The 20100-nt window shown below is 38.5% G+C and overlaps 1 protein-coding gene across 1 annotated transcript in view; it reads left to right on the forward strand.

The window, feature by feature from the left end:
* Positions 1-20100, forward strand: part of LOC124555746 (vacuolar protein sorting-associated protein 13A-like) — a 689798-nt gene that overhangs the window by 628706 nt on the left and 40992 nt on the right. Inside the window, exons 60-61 of the mRNA XM_047129770.1 lie at positions 7140-7263; positions 18010-18076. Of these exons, the coding sequence (XP_046985726.1) occupies positions 7140-7263; positions 18010-18076 (191 nt within the window). The remainder of the gene's footprint in view (positions 1-7139; positions 7264-18009; positions 18077-20100) is intronic.

Below are 20100 nucleotides of genomic sequence, written 5' to 3' on the forward strand. Positions count from 1 at the left end.
TTTCAGTTGTGCTAAAATTCACTGCGAATGCCTCTAAGCAGGCCTGGGGCCACCATAACTGTTTGAAGTTTGGGTGCTTCCACTCTGTTCCTTCTTATCCTGCCTACAATCTCATTCCTGATTCCGTGTTTTGCTGCATTTTCTACACTATGGCTGTTTGCAATCTTGGTGTCTATGGCCCAAAGGTCCACAACAGGAATATCTTATGTCAGGGGTAAAAGTACTTCTGTGCCTAACTTGGGTTACCATGTCTATCTCTTCTAAAACTGTTGCCATCCCTATGGCTCCAGCTAAATTCTGCAGATACTTTTCTCAATACATCAGGTGGTAATCCCCACAACAATGTGTCTAGCACCTTTTGCTCTGCTTTGTGCAGGAGGACCCTGTTCATCTCATCTTTGTTGATTAACTCATAGGTATTAATATTGAGTTTCCTTATTCTGTTCACAAAATTTTTGATGGATTTGCCCTGCCTTTGCATCACACCATTTAACAGCATTTTCTCAGCACTTCAAATGATTTGGCATTTGTTAAGTCTTCATGGCACATTTTGTATGTTTTTGTATCTGCTACCAAACATAGTTCTGCCATATGTAACAGTTGTCCCTCTGCCCAACAACACAACTTCACAACTGTCATCAAATTTCCACAAACTCCAATAGATCCTCTTCTGCCTTACCCAAAAAAGGAATGACTATGCTAACAGTATTTCCATGTAGGATTGGTACTGACAAACTGAACAATGATCTGTTCTCTTTCAAATTGTCTAATTGCCCGTGGAAGTCCAAATATTATATGGGCTCATTTGATTCACTTGATCCTGCGATGACTCAACCTGTTCTGGAATGATAACTACCTATTCCTCTAATATAATCATTGTAAAGCTTGTGACTAGGCTATAATACACTGAGGTGATAAAAATCATGGAATATCTCCTAATATCATGTCAGACCTCCTTTTGCCTGGTATAGTGCAGCAACTCAATGTAGTGTGGACTCCACAAGTCACTGCAAGTACCCTTCAGAAATGATGAGCCATGATGTCTCTATAGCCATCCATAATATCGAAAGTATTGCCAGTGCAAGACTTTGTGCATAAACTGACCTCTTGATTATGTCCTATTAAGGGCAATTTGGGTGGCCAAATTATTCACTCAAATTGTCTTGGATATTCTTCAAACCGATTGTTCACAACTGTGGCCTGATGACATGGTGCACTGTCATCCATAAAAATTCCATCATTGTTTGGAAAGTCCATGAATCGCTGCAAATGGTCTTCATGTAGCCGAAAATAAAAATTTCCAGTCATTGATCAGTGTAGTTTTTAACAGACCTCTTCCCAAGATTTCCACAGTCTATAAGTTGTCCTACTCCTTTGTCCACATGGTGACTTCAGGCACTACAGGAGATTCAAATTTATAGTCCGAGGTCGTTAATGAATAACAAGTACGAACAGTTTGGTACTTAACTCATATCGATGGCTGCGTTGTTGTCTTTTTGAAGTCTAGAGGTGATTCCACTGCGATGTTCCCGCAGTTTTCTTTGTGTTTGGATGAGACTAACTGGTTTGTAGGGCGATGTGGTATTTTGATTTTAGGGAGCAAACATTACATTAGTTTTGCACATCACTATTTAATTCATTTATTCACATTTAACACTTCTACAATAATATGAAATAAGACATTGTTTTACACCACATCTGTATCACCATCTCCTCCAACCCACGCTCCCGATCCAAAAACCGCCAACCACCTCTTCCCAAGATCCACCACCTTCCTGCATGACCAAAGATAACCATCTCTTAGTTGTTAAACTCGCAGTCAAAGGTTATATTTACATAAAACATTACACGTAAAGAAATTGCTGACATATATGATTTTACATTCTGTTATAAGTTGTAACAGAGGACCCAGTCAATTCCATGTAAACACAGCCCACCATTATCCAGCCTTCACCAGCTTTCACAGTGCCTTGTTGATAACTTGGTACAATGAATTTGTGGGGTCTGTACCACACTCGAACCCTAACATCAGCTGTTACCAACTGAAATGGGACTCATCTGACCAAGCCACCTAGGGTCCTACCAATATGGTCAGGAGCCAAGGGAGGGCACTACAGGTGATGTCGTGCTGTTATCAATGTCACTTGGATTGGTCATCTGCTGCCAAAACCTACTAACCACAAATTTCACCACCCTGTCATAACGAATGCATTAATCGTGCCTCCCACATTGATTTCTGTGTTTATTTCACACAGTTCTGCTTGTCTGTTAGCACTGACAACTATATACAAGCGGCATTGTTGTTTGTCATTAACTGAAGGTCTTCAACCACTGCATTCTCTGTGGTGGGCAGTTATGCCCGAAATTTAGTATTCTCGGCACACTCTTGACACTCTGAATCCTGGAATACTCAAGTCCCTAATGATTTCCAAAATAGAATGCCCCATGTGTCTAGCTCCGACTACCATTTTGCATTTGGAGTCTGTTAATTCCCGCCATGCAGCCATAATCACATTGGACATGTTTTCATGTGAACCACCTGAGTACAAATTACAACTGCCCTTTCATACCTTGTGTACATGATACTACCACCAGCCGTACATGTGCATATCACTATCTCATGGCTTTTTGTCACCTCAGTGTGTAACAGGACAAACATAGGGAAACATTTAAATTAATACTACTCTGAAACTTTTCCAACATGACTTAATCTTTACATCTAATCACCAACCACACACACACACACACACACACACACACACACACACACACACACACACACTCACTCACTTACTCGCTCATTGCATTCCCTGACATAATGCCCAGGCATTCTATATTTAAAACAAATTACAAGTGATAAGAGATTACAGGGGACACTATGCCCCAGCAAGTTACATTGTGTACACCTATCTGGGTGCATGCCAGGATACATATCTTTGGTTTTTCCTCTAAATTCACTCAACTATATATCTGAGTTAACTTTCATGATCGGCATTTTAAAAGCATTTTTCCAGGCTATGTGTTTGATTACAACTCTCAGAGATGAAAAGGAAGAAAAAAGTTTATCCTCCCTCACCATACTGTGATGATGAAGCTGTATGCTGACCCACAGCATTGCTGACAGTCACAGCACTAGTGGCCTGTGGGGCATGGCTGTATTAGGCATTCCTACAAAAGTGAGATACATAAGCACTGGACACCAACAACTAGTGGCATTAGGTCAGATGTGAGGCATGCCTATGCACAGATGGAGAATCCAGTTCTCCTTGGAGACACCCAAAGGCCCACTGATGTCAGCCTGGAGGAGAGCCCAGTAGGCTGGCACCTGGTCAGACACTGGGAACATGAGGCCTATGAGCAGACCACAGACAGGCTCCAAGTGGAGGTGTCATTTAGTTTCAGATGAGGCTGGGTGACCCACAATTGGTTGATAGCTGGTATACACTAGTTCTCAGCATAGACAGCAGCTGAAGACAAATTTACTTGTTATGACTCTGCTCATGTGGAGCTGGAGGTGGCACAGTGTGAGTGGGGCAGCATGAGGTAACTCTGGCCCCAATGTGCAAGGCCAGTGTAGTACACCATACTGCCTCAGCATTATTCCAACTCTAACTGTAGGCTGGCTGGTGTAGTTTGCCCTAGCAAATAACTAGATTACTATCTGGGAAAACGTGTGAAGCTAATTGTGTATGTGAAGCCTTGTGCACGCTACAGGAAGCAGACTGTTGATGCTAGTGCTGACGTTCTAGTATGTAAGGAATGGGTGAAGTGGATAACAGTAACCATACAACATGCTGGATGGCATGTCAAGTACATCCTGTAGTCTTTTATGTTTTACCACCAGTATTGGTCTAGTTCAGTATAAAATGTGACATAAGCTGGCACTAAATAAATTTAAAAGGTCCATAATGCATTAAGTACAAATTAACTAGGTAATATGCATGCACTGGTTTAAAAATTCTACTGAGGTATATTCTGCAGGCATAAGCATCTGGTATCTGAGAACAATGAAACACCAATAGATTTATGTTTACATGAAATCTATCTCCTGCAGTCTTGTTTTTATTTCTTTCTTTCGTGTGTCTTATGCAATGAGAGCAAATAGGATTTGTGTGAAAATGATGGGCACATGTTTGTCTTCTGAAGAAAGAGTGCACTGGATTTCGGATGTCATCAGATGAACTGTATTATCACTATCAAATGCTGTTTGCTGCTTAACACTAGAACAGTGGGGTTTCTAACATGGGAGAAAGGAGTCATTTTGACTCTATATAAAATATTTTCATATTTTACTTCAGTAAGCACTTTATTTTAGTAGATGTTAATCCCTACATTTTTATGAGTTACCATAATAATAATTATTTAACACAATAATTAATACATCACCTATTTCAGCAAAAAAATGTCATACTGACTGATAGTTGCTCATGTTAACAAGTTTCCTAAACTGTAGACTCCCATGTATTAACTGTTTGTAGAACCTTCTAGGGGCAATTGGTTTATATTGTCCATACTGTAATCACATGTGTTCTACACATGGCTTTGTTGTACTTTTTATTCAACTCATTGGAATCTGCTTGACACACTTAGTACAAATGACCTGTATTTTATGCACAAATTTTCCACAAATGGCTTTGTCATACTTTACACAGTTGTTACTGGTCTTGTTGCCTTTGCAGAGGATTATTTGGCACTTGCTCCACCTTTTAGATGATTTTGATCATGTATACTCTTCTTTTGTCTGTTTCTTTTCCAGCTCTTTTGTTCCCGTGAGTTCATTCGCCAGCTGAAGTATGAACTTCTTCCTTTCTAGTTTCTTGTCTGTTCATACTTTGCAGGTGGCCCATGTATTTATTGCTGCCATGTCCAAAATGTTGTAGAATAAATGCATCTGCCATCACCTACCCACAACCTTTGCAGTATATTTATAGGTCATTTGATCAATCACATCCACATCATACTTTGTTGCATTGTAGAATATTATGGTTTCATTGTTCCTACCTTCCTGTGTTGCTTATTGCTACTCCAGCATGCAGTGTACTCAGAAGAATTATGTTTTTATTCTTCTTATCTTTGTATACGACACAGTGCAATCTGTGTTGCCAGTCTGGTGCAGATGATAGTGGAGTGTATGTCAGCATTTGGCTTCTTTACCTCAACAAGCATTTCAGAATGGATCTTTTTCATTGTACCAACTAATGAAATTTTCTTCTATTTAAGCTTTGGAGCAAACTGAAGGGATATGGAGAACTTATCTGCTGTCACTTTCCATCTTTGATTTAGAAATAGCTCCATGAGACACAGAATGAAGTACTGTCTGAGTGGTTGCTTCTCTCTATACATGTTCTCTTTTCCAATGTATGGGAAAGCATTACATGTATATTTTGTTGATACACCATCAGCAGTCCTGAATGTGAGACTATATTTCTCAGGTTTGACGGGCATGAAGTGAGTGCACATGCATCTTGTTTTGATCAGTAATAGTACCACGTCTGTGGTTACATTTTCCCCACAGTGGTAAGAAACTAATGTTTTCCATTAAATTCCCCAAATGACAAATACTAGAGTGACTTTGTTGGCTGACAGGCATTCAGCTTAGGTAGATTTTTACCAAAACTGAGAAGTACGAGAAGCTCCAGAAATCAGTCCCTTGACCTAATGTCTCTGATGAAAGTAGACCCCAAAGAACATGACTGAAGATGATCCACAGACATACCATTTGTACAAAAGACAATGCCAGTATATATGACAGTTATCATTTTTACAGTTCCTCAAGTGACACGGTCCAATAATTATGTTTTGGTACTTTTAAAATATTTGATTCTGGGTGCTTCTTCATGAGATGTAGCATCACTTCATCATAAATAAGACAAAAAGCACTGATGAGAGAGTCATCTATTCATTGGAAAGTGTAAGTAGTAGGACCACATCTCTCGTTAAGAATGTTCACCACCGACCTTCTTGCAGAAGGTGAAAACTGGTAATCTCCCACTCATTTCCAGCCATAGCCATGATCTTTGTAAAGATTTTTTGGGCCTGAAAGATAGGTGAGGTGATGATTGATGTAGATCAACACTTGAATTCTCTACTAATTCCACTTCAGTCATCTACCCTTTTTTTTTTTTTTTGTACAAAATCCTCATCTTCAGCTGTGAAGCCTATTTCTGATTCAACATCAGAATTCTCTAAGAGACATAACATTTCTTCATCTGAATGTTCACATTGCCAAGACATGTTTGGAAATGTCTTTCATGGACAAAGAATATTACGTGAATGACACAAAATAAACTATGGCAGACTGTGATATGTATATGCCAAGATGTAGAAATGAGCAGAAACAACTCTGAGTGACTGCTGATTGTTTATGCATTCAGAAGAGAAATTACAGTGGCGTCAAATTGACCTTGTCCACCATTCTTGGTACAAGGAAATATAAATATCGTGTGAATCTTAATTCACCACTGTATAGAGGAGAAAAAGTTGGAAAAAGTCATATGATTTCATGAACAAATCAAACTAAATGGATATCACATTGAAGAACAAAGTACAACAGGTGTCATTTTGACACCTTGCACCATTCTAGTGTTAATTACCAGGTACAATAGATCTTATGACACATGTAGCATTTCAGTGCAGAAGTAATGAATCATACCCCAGTTTTGATACATTGCTATGGCAGCATATTAACGAGGCTGAATTTACAAAGACACAAAAAATTGCAAATTTTCTTTTATGTGTGGGACATAGTACATTTTTTCACATTATTTTTATTATTTAGCACTTTCATACAATATATAAATGCTTAAAGTTTACAATAATTATATGAAACATCTCGGGGTTGACTTAATGTCGTTTGTACCTTTACTGACACAAACAGAAATACAATGTGGCACTAACATAACTTATTTAAAAATATGGTAAATTCAGTCTAACTATTTTTGAGCAGAAATTTAGGTATGTTTGTCAAATGTTTCACATCTGGCATCAAATCCAAACAATGTGATGTGTGCATGACAGCAAAGCATGAGATGTAAATGTTGCATGTATTGCTTATTTTTATAGTGCTGTCTATGTGGTTACATCATAAATGAGTGCTCCTTGTGGCATTATTTACTATAAAACCGGACATTTCATTCTAGGTGCACAACAAGATGGAGTTGAAGGATTTTTCAGAGGTACTGGAAAAGGTTTAATGAGCCTCATTACTAAACCTAGTGGAGGTGTTCTTGATATTGTGGGAATGGCATCTGATGGAGTAAAAAGGTATACACAGAGATGTGACACCCATAAAATTCTGTTACTAATCTATTATATATGTATTTACATATGAATGTGATTGTATTATAATATCTTAAAGGAAGATGTATCTTAAATGGTTTAGAAAGTTATTTAATTTGAAGCTATAATCAGGTAAATCATCTGGTGATGACAATAATGTCAGTCCATAAATACTTTGAGAGGCATTCAATAAGTAATGCAACACTTTTTTTTAACATATGAAGGAAGGAAGGTTTTATACAAGATTCCAATATACCATATATTTCCCCACTCTTGTGAGTACAAAACTCTATTTTTCAACATAATTTCCATTCAATTATTTCCATTCACAGCCTTATGCTACTGTACTGAGAGGGCCCGTATGCCCACACAGTACTGCCCTACTGGTTGACATCGGAGCCAACATCTTGCCGTACCGATAACCTCCCCACCGTCGATATACTGCTTCTCATGAGTGCATTCTTCATTGGGCCAAACAGATGGAAGTTGGAAGATGCGAGATTTGGTCTGTAGGATGGGTGAGGAGGAACAGCCCAGCGAAGTTTTGTGAACTCTTCTTAAGTGTGCAGACACGTGTGAGGCCTCGCATTGTCACGGAGAAGAGAAGTTCGCTTGCAGTTTTGTGGCAACGAACATGCTGAAGTCATTTTTTCAGTTTCCTGAAGGCAGCACAATACCCTCCTAAGTTGATGTTGCACCCCAAGGAAGGAATCAAACAGAACAATCCCATCAGAGTCCAAGAATACCACCACCATAAGTTTACTGGCCGAGGGTGTGACTTTAAACTTTTTCTTCGGAGGATGGGTGGTGTGGTGCCACTCCGTGGATTACCATTTTGTTTCCAGTTTGGAATGATGACTCCTTGTTTCATCACCTGTGATGGTGTTTGACAGAAAAATGTCATGATTAACCTCATAAAATGTGAGTTCCACACAGATGATGCTTCATTGCTGTTTATGGTCTTCTGTTAGGTGTCGAGGAACACAATGGACCCACACCTTTGAGAACCCCAACTGGTGGACAACTGTGTAAGTACCACCAAATGAGACATACTGTTATGCAGCAAGGTGTTTGATTGTAATGCATCAGTCACTTCGAATGAATGTGTGCGTACGCTTCGACACTGCAGGAGTTGTAGCAGTGTGCGGCCGGCTGATTTGCAGACATCGGACAGATGTGCGTGACCTCGTTACGGGATGACAGACGCCTTGTCCGGTGACTCGCCATGCTTTTGTGCACTACCGAGTCTCCATAGACATTCTGCGAGTGTGTATGCAAATTGACAGTGCTCTGGTTTTCTGTCAAAAGAAAGCCAATAACAGCTCTCTGCTCTAAATGCACCTCTGTTACAGATGCCATTTTGAATGCTACCTATAGCATTGGAGCTTCATGAAACTATAGGGGCTGAAGCAGGAAAATTCCACAATGTCCCACAAAATTCTACATTTTTTCAACTGAAATTGTCTAAGAAAAATGTGTTGTTTTACTTACCAAATTCCCCTCATACATTAATTCTACACCTAACAGATTAGCAAATCTCCATAATAGTCATAAACACCTTTCAATAAATGCTTGAACATATTAACAAAATGCACAAAAAGCAAATCATTTCACAAATTATAAGAATTTCAAGGGTGTCTTGTAAAAGATCATGAGTTTTTATGTTACTCTGTGTAAAATTATACATTCTCATAATGCACAGCAATATTAAATATTATATCTTGATCCAAATAGTGTGACACAGTAGATCATACCTGTACATAAAAGGCAGATTGTAGAACTGTGTTAAATTTTTTGTGGTACATTCTGCAGTGGAATGACATGTAGTGGTCAAGGCAAATGCGAACTAGTAACAAAACTGTAGAGAAGTGTGTGTCAAGCAGCTATAACAAAAGAAAAGTGCTCTTAAAGATATCACACACTAATTATGTTTTATTGTCCACAACTGATTGGTTGATCACTGAGGTTGCTCCTCCTTTTTTTAATCCTGAAGCACCAGGGATGTCAGGGAACTGGTGTTCCACAGTTCTTCCAGTCCTTGTGACCACCACGTATCACATCAGGAATTGTGTCTGTATCCATTTGTATGTCTGACTAGTGGCTTAAGCATTCTCCACATCTTCTGGATGCTAATAACCTCGACACTGAGTGCCCTGAAAAACAACAAACAACAAGATTTTCTGTGGTCACATTCCTGTAAGGTTGAGAAAATCTTATTTTCCATTGCTGTGGAACCTTCCTACCATCCTGTTGCTTGCTTGATTGCTTGATTGTAGCTAGTGGTTCTGATAAATGAGCACCCACATAGCTGTAGAAGCTTTTGGAACAGCAGTAACTCGAATTTCCTCCCACAATCAATTGTTATTGTCTGAGGCACCCCAAATCTTGTGATCCAGTAGTTGATAAAAGCTCTGACCATTGTTTCTCCTCCCATGTCTGTGGTGGAAATATCTTCCAATCAGTGGGTACATCTTTCTGTCACTCTCAGTAAGTGGTTATACTGTCTGGACTTCAGCAAGGTCCTACCAAATCCAAACGGGCAATCACAAAATGCACCATGGGTGTGTTGATGGTGCCTTATGGTGCTGATACATGCCTGCCAATCTTGCATGTTGACATGTCTCACATGATTGAGCCCAGATTCGGCAATATTTTTTGATGCCAAATTGCCTTCTTTGTGAGAAATCTGATGGTGGCTCTCACTCCCCCACATGTGCTACATTATGGAAAGTTATGGAGACCTGGCACCAGAAATGTCTGAATATATACACATGCTGCATGATGCAGGAGGTATCACACCACAATAAAGTTTGTAGTACTGGCACATAAACCTGTGAGAGGTTGAGGCTGGTCATTTGCTGTGCAAGCAGCAGGTGCAAGTTGCTGTCATTGTATTGTTGCTCGGCTGTGTATTTCTAAGGAGTAACCTTCATGCTTGCACAGCAGTGTGTGAAGAAGTCAGCCACAATGTTTTTGTTGCTGCTGATATGTCTCGTGGAACTGAGAGATGTAATGTGCCTGTCGGCATTTTCTAGCCAAGCTGTGTGCTGTGATCTTTGAAAAGAAAATGGTTAAAGGAGCAAGGTCTGTGTAGACAGTGGAGTGCTTGCCTTCCATAGAGCCTCTCAAGTGTTGTATTGCAGCACAGATTGCATACAATTCTCTACCTATGATGCTCCACCTTTGTTGTGGAAATGTATTTGAAAAAAAAAAAAAAAAAAAAAAAAAAAAAAAAAAAAAAAAAAAAAAAAAAAAAAAAAAAAAAAAGGAAAAAGAAGGCTCCATTTACTAATTAGTGCAGTGCTAGTCCTATGGGTATCCATCTGACCTCCACCATTAAAGCTAGTGGTGCATCAGGCTCAGAATGGATGAGAAGAACAGTGTGAGCTGTATATTCCTTGATGTTATGGAAGGCTACCAACTGCTTGGGCGTCCACTTCGTTCTCTGTCTACCTGCCATATGCTTGCCTTTTTAAAATGTCAGATAGTGATCCTTGTAGTGCTGTGGCTAGAGCAAAAACCAACTATAGTTATTAAGCAGTTCTAAAAAAAACCTCAGATCTTTTTAGGTTTGTGGCACCGTTGCATATGTTTGACATTTTCTGTGGCATAGGAGATATGCCTGCTGCAGATATCTTAAAGCCAAGAAAGTTCATGTTGTCTCCACCCAAGATGGACCTTGTTGATGACTATACTGTATTGTTGTAGGCACTGGAAAAGCTGCCTGAGATGAGTCGTGTGTTGTTCTGGTGAAGAAGAGAACACCCTAATATCATGTATACAACAGAACACAAAATCCAAGCCACAGAGGACTTGATGGATGATTTATTGCCAGGTTTGCGCCAGGTTATTCAAACTGTGAGGCATGTAATGATATATGAACACACCAAACAGGATAGTGACAGCTGTGTTTCTGACATGTTCTTGAGCTACTGGTATGTGTGTGTGAGCTTTCTCACAATTAATGAAGCTAAATAACTGTGTTTTTGCAACTGCATTATTGAAGTCCATCAAATGCAGAGTGGGATATCTATCAGGCACTGTTCTTGCATTTAGAGCTCTGCAGGTACTATACAGAAGCCATGGATTGTTTTTCTTCAAAACTGTACGATGCGGCAAGCCCCACTGACTATCGGAGGGTACCTTTATACCTGCTTGAATCTGCCTGTTTATGCCTGTGGTACCAAACATTTCTCTGGAATTAGTGAGGCTTTGCACCAAGTGGTGGTCCAGATGATGTTCAGATATAATGCATTGTATCACTCTTGCATTTCTCTGCACACGTGATCTCTGGAAAAATTCTGTACAATATGACATGTGTTTTTACTTCTGTTGATGATAGCTGCATCCCATTGTAGATATCAGCAGACAATAGAAAGTTGTGGAGGAAATCAGCCCTGATGACATCTTCACATACATTTGTTCACTTTGATTCTTATTTTACAAGGCGATAAGTCTGAGCACATAACCAGTATTGCTCAAGATGCTTATTTGTTTGGATGAGAAGATTAGAGATTTTTCTAGCCTCCTTTGGTGAATTACATGCTGAATCAACTTTTGCTTCCTGGAGTGAGTATTTCAGAAGTACAACAAATTTAAAATACATGGCTGAAGTGTTGAAGTTACCCTTAAATGTTGAGAACTTTATATATTATCCAGAATAGGTTTAAAACATACTAATGTTCTCGCTTAAAACTGTAATGCTTATTGTATAGCTCACAGAAGCACTGATTGATATACATAATATTCTGATGATGTGAGGTTTGGTCATTAATATTTTCCAACATGACAAAAAAGCCTCACCACTTCTCCCTTTCTCTATGTTTTAATAGAAACCTCACCTCAATCTCTTGTTGGCTTCCTACACTATCTCAGCAGTGTCCACTGCCACAGGTGAAGTGAAACTGCACATTTTTAAGACACTAGACTCCTATCTACTGAGGTTGGCATTCAAAAATGTGACCAGCCATCTTCATTTACATTTTCTGTTGTGTTGTTTGTCACTTGATGGCAAGATGCAATGAGATGACAAAAGTCATGGGATACCCGCTAATATTATGTCGGACCTACTTTTGTTTGGCAGCAACTCAACATGAAATGGCCTCAACAAGTCACTGGAAGTCTTCTGCAGAAATATTGAGCCACACTGCCTCTGGAACCACCCATAATTATGAAAGTGTTGCCAGTGCAGGATTTTGTGCACATACTGACCTCTCAGTTATGTCCCATAAATGTTCGATGGAAGTCATGTTGGGCAATCTGGGTGGCCAAATCGTTTACTCAAATTATCCAGAAAATTCTCCAAACCAATCTTGAACAATTGTGGCTTGGTGACCTGTCTGGGAACATGAAGTCCATGAATGTCTGCAAATGGTCTCCAAGTAGCCAGACTTAGCCATATCCAGTCGATGATCAGTTCAGTTGGATCAGAGAACCCAGTTAATTCCATGTAAATGCAGCACGCACCATTATGAAGGCACCACTATCTTGCATGGTGTCTTGTTGACAACTTGAGTCCATGGGTTTGTAGAGTCTGTGTCACACTCAAACCCAACCATCAGCTCTTATCAACTGAAATTAGGACTATCTGACCAGACCACAGTTTTCCAGTCATCTGGGGTCCAACTGATATGGTCACGAGCCTGCAAGAGGCGCTGAAGGTGATCTCATGCTGTTAGCAAAGACACTCACATTGGTTGTCTAATGCAATAACCCATTGATGCCATATTACACCACACTGTCCTAACAGATTTGTTTCTCATACAACCCACACTGATTTCTGCAGTTATTTGCTCAGTGTTGTTTGTCTGTTAGCATTGACAACTCTTCACAAACGCTGCTGACCTTAGTCATTAAGTGTACATTATCAGCTACTGTGTTGTCTGCAGTGAGAGGTAGTGCCTGAAATTTGGTATTCTCAACACACTCTTGACACTGTGGATCTTAGAATATTGAATTCCCTGATGATTTGTGAAATGGAATAACTAGCTCCAACTACCACTCCACTATTAAAATCTGTTAATTCCTGTTGTGCAGCCGTAATCATGTCAGAAACTCTTTCACATTAATCGTCCAATTACAAATGGCTGCTCTGTCTGTGCACTGCCCTTTTATACCTTGTGTATGCATTTCTACTACCATCTGTATATGTACATATCACTGTCCCATGACTCTTGTCACCTCAGTGTAGTGCCTTCTACAAGGCCATGAAAAATTTCCTTCATTTATCCAAATGAGTAAGTGGATTATGTTCAATGGTTATATTGTAAATGGTTGTAAACTGTAACCTTACTTTCTACTGCCTCTGTAAAAGGTACACCATTACAAGAGCATGTTAAAACATACATTCACTAAAGAAAGATTTTCCAGAGAATGTCTCATAAAAATAGAAGTGCATAAGAATGTCAAGAATAGAGCAAACAAAGTAAACAGACAGTGTCAGCTAAGGAGAAACGTTGTCATCTTACTTATTATGAAAGCCATAAATGATTGCTTCACTAAATTTTTGCAGAAATTGAATGCCACACTTTTCTAATACACATGTGCTGTAGAAGGGGCTGAGGGGACCACAAAGATAATAGTTCAAGCTGACTGAGATGTAGTGTCATTGGTGACTGAGATTTTTGAGTTTTATTGTAGAACTGACATAATGTATTTGTAAACAGGTCAGAAATGTAATTAGAGTGATATGAGGTTAGACTCAGATAAAAATACTAATTTTGGATTTAAAAAAATTTTTTTTTTCATTGAGTCATTTTAGTTAAAATCATTTTTACATCTTCTTTTCTCCAAGGCTCCACCAGTAAAATAATACAGCCACCTTCTGTGGTTTCCAGTAGAACATAACATCCAGTTTCAGCTTCTGTTATAACATTCTTCAGATTATTCTGGGATCTAGTATTGCTACTGTTGCCAGAGTATTCATATTTTTTTCAATCCTCGTATTTGTATTTCATTGATGATACCTTTATTTGTAGGCTCTCTTTATTTGGAATTGGTTAGCAGATTTCTTGTATTTGGTGCGCAAATGCCTATCAGGAAGGAGGTAGTTTCTGTCACATTAATGTTTTGTAATTTAAATCTGCCAGTAAATTGTTTAGTTAGTATTCTCAGTGGATAAACTGCAAAAAAATATGTATATGACTGCATTTATGGTAGGTTGCTTCATCTATTTATGGATCTGTCATCCCCCATGAAGAAGACTCAAATATTTTCGTGGTGGCATACTTACCCATGGGCTCATATTATGTCCTAGTTACCTATCTCAAAATTTGTGCCTGACTGTCTCAGCCTTTCTTCTGAAAGTGCTTTGAGTAGCATCATCTAAAATTTTGTTGCTTTCAATAATAAATCTATATTCAGATTATAATCAGTATTGTTGAATATGGATTAACAGCTGAGCAGGACCATAAGCAGAATATATTATACTCTGACTTGGGGCCCTGTTAGTCCCAGTTTTTGTTTTACTTTTCATTATTGTAATATTATCATCATTACTAGTTTATCATGTTTTTTAGGTATAGCACATGCATCTAAGCTAAGTAGTTTTTCCAAAAAATTGTAAGTTTTCATTCCAAAGGGTTATAATTATCAAGCACATAAATTCGTCTTTAGTGATAATTTTGGTACATATTTGATGGAAACATGCTCCTAGTCGTGTGAGTAAGGGCATTTTAAACCTTGTCATTAGTCCAACTGCTGTGAACTACTTCCATGTTTTTGTGAGGTGTACTGAATATTGACACAGTATCACTCTTCTTTCCTTAGTGTAATGTAATGTATCAGGTGTGCATTTGTCTCACATTGATGGGGCAATTATTGCGACATGTGTGATGAATGTGATGTGTGCTTGTGAAGCATAACATTGTGTATGTAGTGTTATATTGAAAAAATTATAAGTTTAGTGCTCAAACACCCCATCTATCCTGTATTGGTATTTGCGATTATGAAACACAAAGGAAGAGACAGGGTACTAGTTAGCAAATACCACACTCAGCTCAAACAGCTTCAGGTTTCCATGTAACAGATGTGTCACATTTATCAATGTCACAAGTGCTTACTTAATGAAACTTCCAGAGTTTTTAAATTTTACACAGAATACCAACATACAGTCTTGTTGTCGATACTTGTATTCAACCCCTATTACCTGAATAAGAGGACATAAAATTATTACAATAGCAGGATTTGTGACAACTGTGATAGTGTATATTAATATTCTTGGCTATGGAAGGGGATATCAGCTCTTTATATTTGAATATACTCTCACTAACAATAAAAGTGAATCACACAGAAGGGGCACAGGAAACAAATCAAAGTTTCACAGACTGAGAGTATATGTGATATTATTTCATTGGCTGCAAAACTGAGTCAAACTTACAAATAACTTGATAATAAGAGCCCACTTAGCAGTATAGTGTTGCATCCCCTCTAATGTGGATGAATGCACTGCTTCAGTTACGAAGGGTGCCACAAAGCCATAGTATCCTCTCCTAATGCAAGCTGACCAACAACTGTTGTAACTCAAAAATGACAATGGGATGGATTTGACATTCAAGCTGGTCCCACACATGTTCTATTAGTGACAGATCTGGGACATTGCTGGCCACTGAAGTACCTTAACATCATGCAGATAGTTCATGAAGATATGCGCCAGATGTGAATGAGAATTGGTCTGTTGAAAGCTGACACTGTGATACTGTCACATGAGAGAGAAAATATGAGAATGCAGAATGTCTGTGACATATTGCTGTGCCATCAGAGTTCCCTCAGTCAGTATCAGTGGTGACCTTATGTCATACCTGATAAGACCCACATAATGACACCAAGGAATAACACTGCTGTGCCTCTCCAAAACATTGGAAGAATGGCGCCTCTCCCAAGGTTGGCACCAAATGTGCACTTGCGTAGAATTGCACTTTATTGCTGAACACAATGTGACATTGTTCGTCAGCAGTACGAGCTTCCCAATCATGACATCACTCCAAACACAGCTGGGTGTGTTGTGAGGTTAATGGCAGACTGTACACATTATGGCCGTTCTGTAACCCATCTTCTTCTAGTCTCCAACCAATGATATAGGATGACACAGAATGTCACAGGGAGGTCATTGCATGTTCTCAGTTGGCAGGCACAGATGCGAAAGGGCAATGATGTATCTGGTGTATAATAAAGTGATCCTCCTCTGTGGTGGTCTGAGAGACTCTACCAGAACATTGACATCATATATACTGGCCCTCACATTCCCATGTATTCCAGCATCAGGCCACTGTCACTTCTGAATGCCAAAAAAAATCTGGATATTGCACGATTCAATCAGCCAGCAAAATCGAGACCCACAATGAAGCCCCTTTCAACCTCTATAAGGTGCAGATAATGCTGTATAACATGAATATGTGGCATATCTGTGTCTTTCATAGTGGTTACTCAACTATCTCATGCTGTTCATGCCCCTTATATTCCCTATGTATCAGGCCTGGTAACAACATTAAACACAAACAACATTACTGCACCCTGGTGGCCATTCCACCTATCACAGAGAATTGCAGAATTTATAAACCTGACAATGGAGAGTATGTGCATGAACTTACTTTGATGTCTGACCATTTCATGCGGATTCTTCACTTTTTATGTTAGATGGTGTAACTCATTACAGTAGTCATCATACATCAACTGGGGTAATTATGATAGAACACTCTACTGCTTCTATATTTTGTATATATTGTATATTCTTAATGTAACATATGTTAGGTTGACACAGTGTTAGTATTTTTTTTTTTCATCTCTACAACAATGGCTTGCTAGGATATTGTTTACTGATTATCACATCTTTCACTCAGTGTTTGAAGTGTGGTGCTTGTAAATATTTTAGACATGAAGAAGATTTGCAGCATTTGAGTGCCAAAGAAGAGTGAATGTTGGATGGAAAGAAACACTTCTAATATATTTTTCTTCTGAAATATTTTAGAGAAGCAAAGGCAGCAGATGTTGATAGACATAATTTTTTCCTGGTGCTAGAAAGTGAAGAAAATGGTTCTGTTGTCTCCAAGGCAGTCACTGTGTCTGGAGAATCCACAATGATGAGTGATTATCTTGTAACTGTTGCATTTCAGTAAAATATACATAAGTACATTAAATGAAAACCACAGAAATCAGCAGGTGGCAGTGGAAGTGGAACTGTAATTATCTGTCATCTGTCAGCTCATTAGCAACAATGATTATTCCTATATATGATTTTTATTGGTGGCTGGAAATCGTACTGTTTTGTCAATATAAAAAATTTGAGAAATGATTGAGCCACAACATAGAGGCAATAACCCATACAAAAGCTTCTGTCTGTGTGCTTAATATGATGTTACATCTCATTTGAGGTAAAGGATTATGCACTACAAAGGCTTACAGCAACCAAAAACACTACAAATTTTGTAATTAAAATAACATTTAAGAGTGAAAAGAGTAAACATTATATATTCCACTGCATTAGATTTAAGTTGTCAGAAAATCTTCAGACAAATGTTACTGCCTAGGAGGTCTTCTTAAGCTAAAAATCACTTTATTTTTTAAGTACATTGTTGCAGTCAATGCTTCATATTTTATGTCCAGTCTTGAAGTCAAAACTTAGCAATAGTTATACAGGTCTCAAGGGTCAATATTTTATTTATGGTGTGACACATAATAAATGCTCCAGTTGCTATATTGTTTTTCCAAATTTTGATCTTGTTTTAATTTTTACAGAGCTGTTGAAATGGGAGAAGATATAGTAATGAGAAAGCGTCTTCCTCGCTACATGAATCCATACCAGGTATTTATAAATAAATATATTTACACACACACACACACACACACTCACACACACACACACACACACACACACACACACACACACACACACACACACACACACCTATATGTGTAAGATTGTGGACTCGTTCAATAATTATATGCAACATGTTACAAAATGTGATCTCTATTGTGAAGACATGTAGAAAGAACTTCATATGATCATTGTCTTTTGTTTTAAAGAGAACTTTATGTAGATAGTGGACTGTTAGTAAGTACCTAAGCAGTTTGAAGTACGTTTGGAGATACCTTCCTGCCCACTCCTCTCTGTTTTGAATTGGATTCATTAATTTCATTTATGTTAAAATACTTTTTTATATTTGGAGAGCCATCCTGCTCCCCAATGAACCAGCTTCATTAATTTCATTCATACAGTCATATGAACTCACTAGATTTATGGCTCTGCCTACATTACTACTATATCCTATAAATCCCTGTAAAATGGCGGAAAGTAAAACATGTCACAGTGGAAGGCTGGTGAGCAAGACTCTTTTATAATTTGCATTGAACTATGAGAGTGAATTCACTCTCATTGCAATTTGACTTTGGGAAAGCATTTCCACATATCTGTACTATGTTTGGATGATCAAAATATTCCAAAGATTTAACTTTAGCCTCAATGATGCTTCTCATTTACAGTGTCCTCCTGTGTTGGTAACTGTGGAGCATGTTGTTGTAGTATGAAAATTGGTGCAGAAATATCAATGGGTGTCATTCCATCACAGAGGAGTTTTGGAGTTCCTCTTATTCTGCTATTTACATTGATGTGCAAAATCTCAATGGAACAAAGCAGTTTTAAACTTTGTGGATACCACATTACTCAACAGAGGAGTAGAGACAAGTACATCATGTGTTATGCTGCAAAGAATTTCACAACAATTTGGAAGTGCCTCATGTATCTATGTGAATAGGAATTTTACAGTGACAAAACCTAAGTCCCAGTCAGTTCACAAAAGCAGTTAGTCATGTTGAAAAGATAAAACTTTTGTGTTCCTCTTAGTTTTATCGGCAAACACAACATGTAGTGTCTGATATACAGTACAGTGCTTGAATCAAGTTGTAAATGTTCTTAAACTATCGGGCAGTGCCAAGAACTGACAGCTGGTTTATTCATTGCTCATTCCAAGAACAGTTTAAACATTTGTACTTACCATTTAATAGCAGTAGGCTTGAAATCTTGATCAACCTCAGTATATAAATATATTTACAAGCAAAAACACCAGCATTGCTTAGTTATAGTACATTGAGTGGGAAAGCAAACTGGTCACTTTACATGGAGAGCTTCTGTCCAGAAATACATAGTTTTGACACTGTGTCTCATCAGATTTAGAGAATAGTTTGGATGTACTGGTAGTCAGGTGTTTCACATTTCATGTAGAAACCCCAAAATAGCACAATTCTTTACAAAAGGGGTTTTGAAATTTTGACCTCCTAAATGGTTGCAGAGCATACATTAGCAATCTAGAGACTGATGCGCATTGAGAGATATGGTGCTGAAAGTTCAGTATTTCGGTTGTAGGATGGATTTCTTTGACAAAGTTCCTCATCTGATGTTACGGTAGTAGCTTACCCAATAAGTATTCATAGTATCTAAAAGAAAATAGTCAAGATGTATAAGATATGGTGATCACAGTGGTCATGAGAAGGATCCACCTCCACCAGCCTTTTGCTGGAAGGAGGATCTTTGTGGTGCCACACATTTTAATCAAAGGTGAGCTGGAGCTCAGCTGTATCACACTGACCCTATCTGATTAACCTGTAGCTACACCTCAGACAATAGTGAAGGAGAAACATCTTGAGTGAGCATGCCTTCATCAGCAAATGGCTGAGAATTGTGGCTGTAGTATGCAGCATTGCAAATACTGCTGTGCAGACTGAACTCATACTCCATTGTTGTTGCCTGGACTTTCTTCAGATGGTATGGATATAGCTCTTCTCCATAGGCAATTCTCCACTGAGTACCATGAGAAGTGTCCAATGCTTATG

This window comes from Schistocerca americana, chromosome X, assembly GCF_021461395.2.
Source record: "Schistocerca americana isolate TAMUIC-IGC-003095 chromosome X, iqSchAmer2.1, whole genome shotgun sequence".
Taxonomy (NCBI): domain Eukaryota; kingdom Metazoa; phylum Arthropoda; class Insecta; order Orthoptera; family Acrididae; genus Schistocerca; species Schistocerca americana.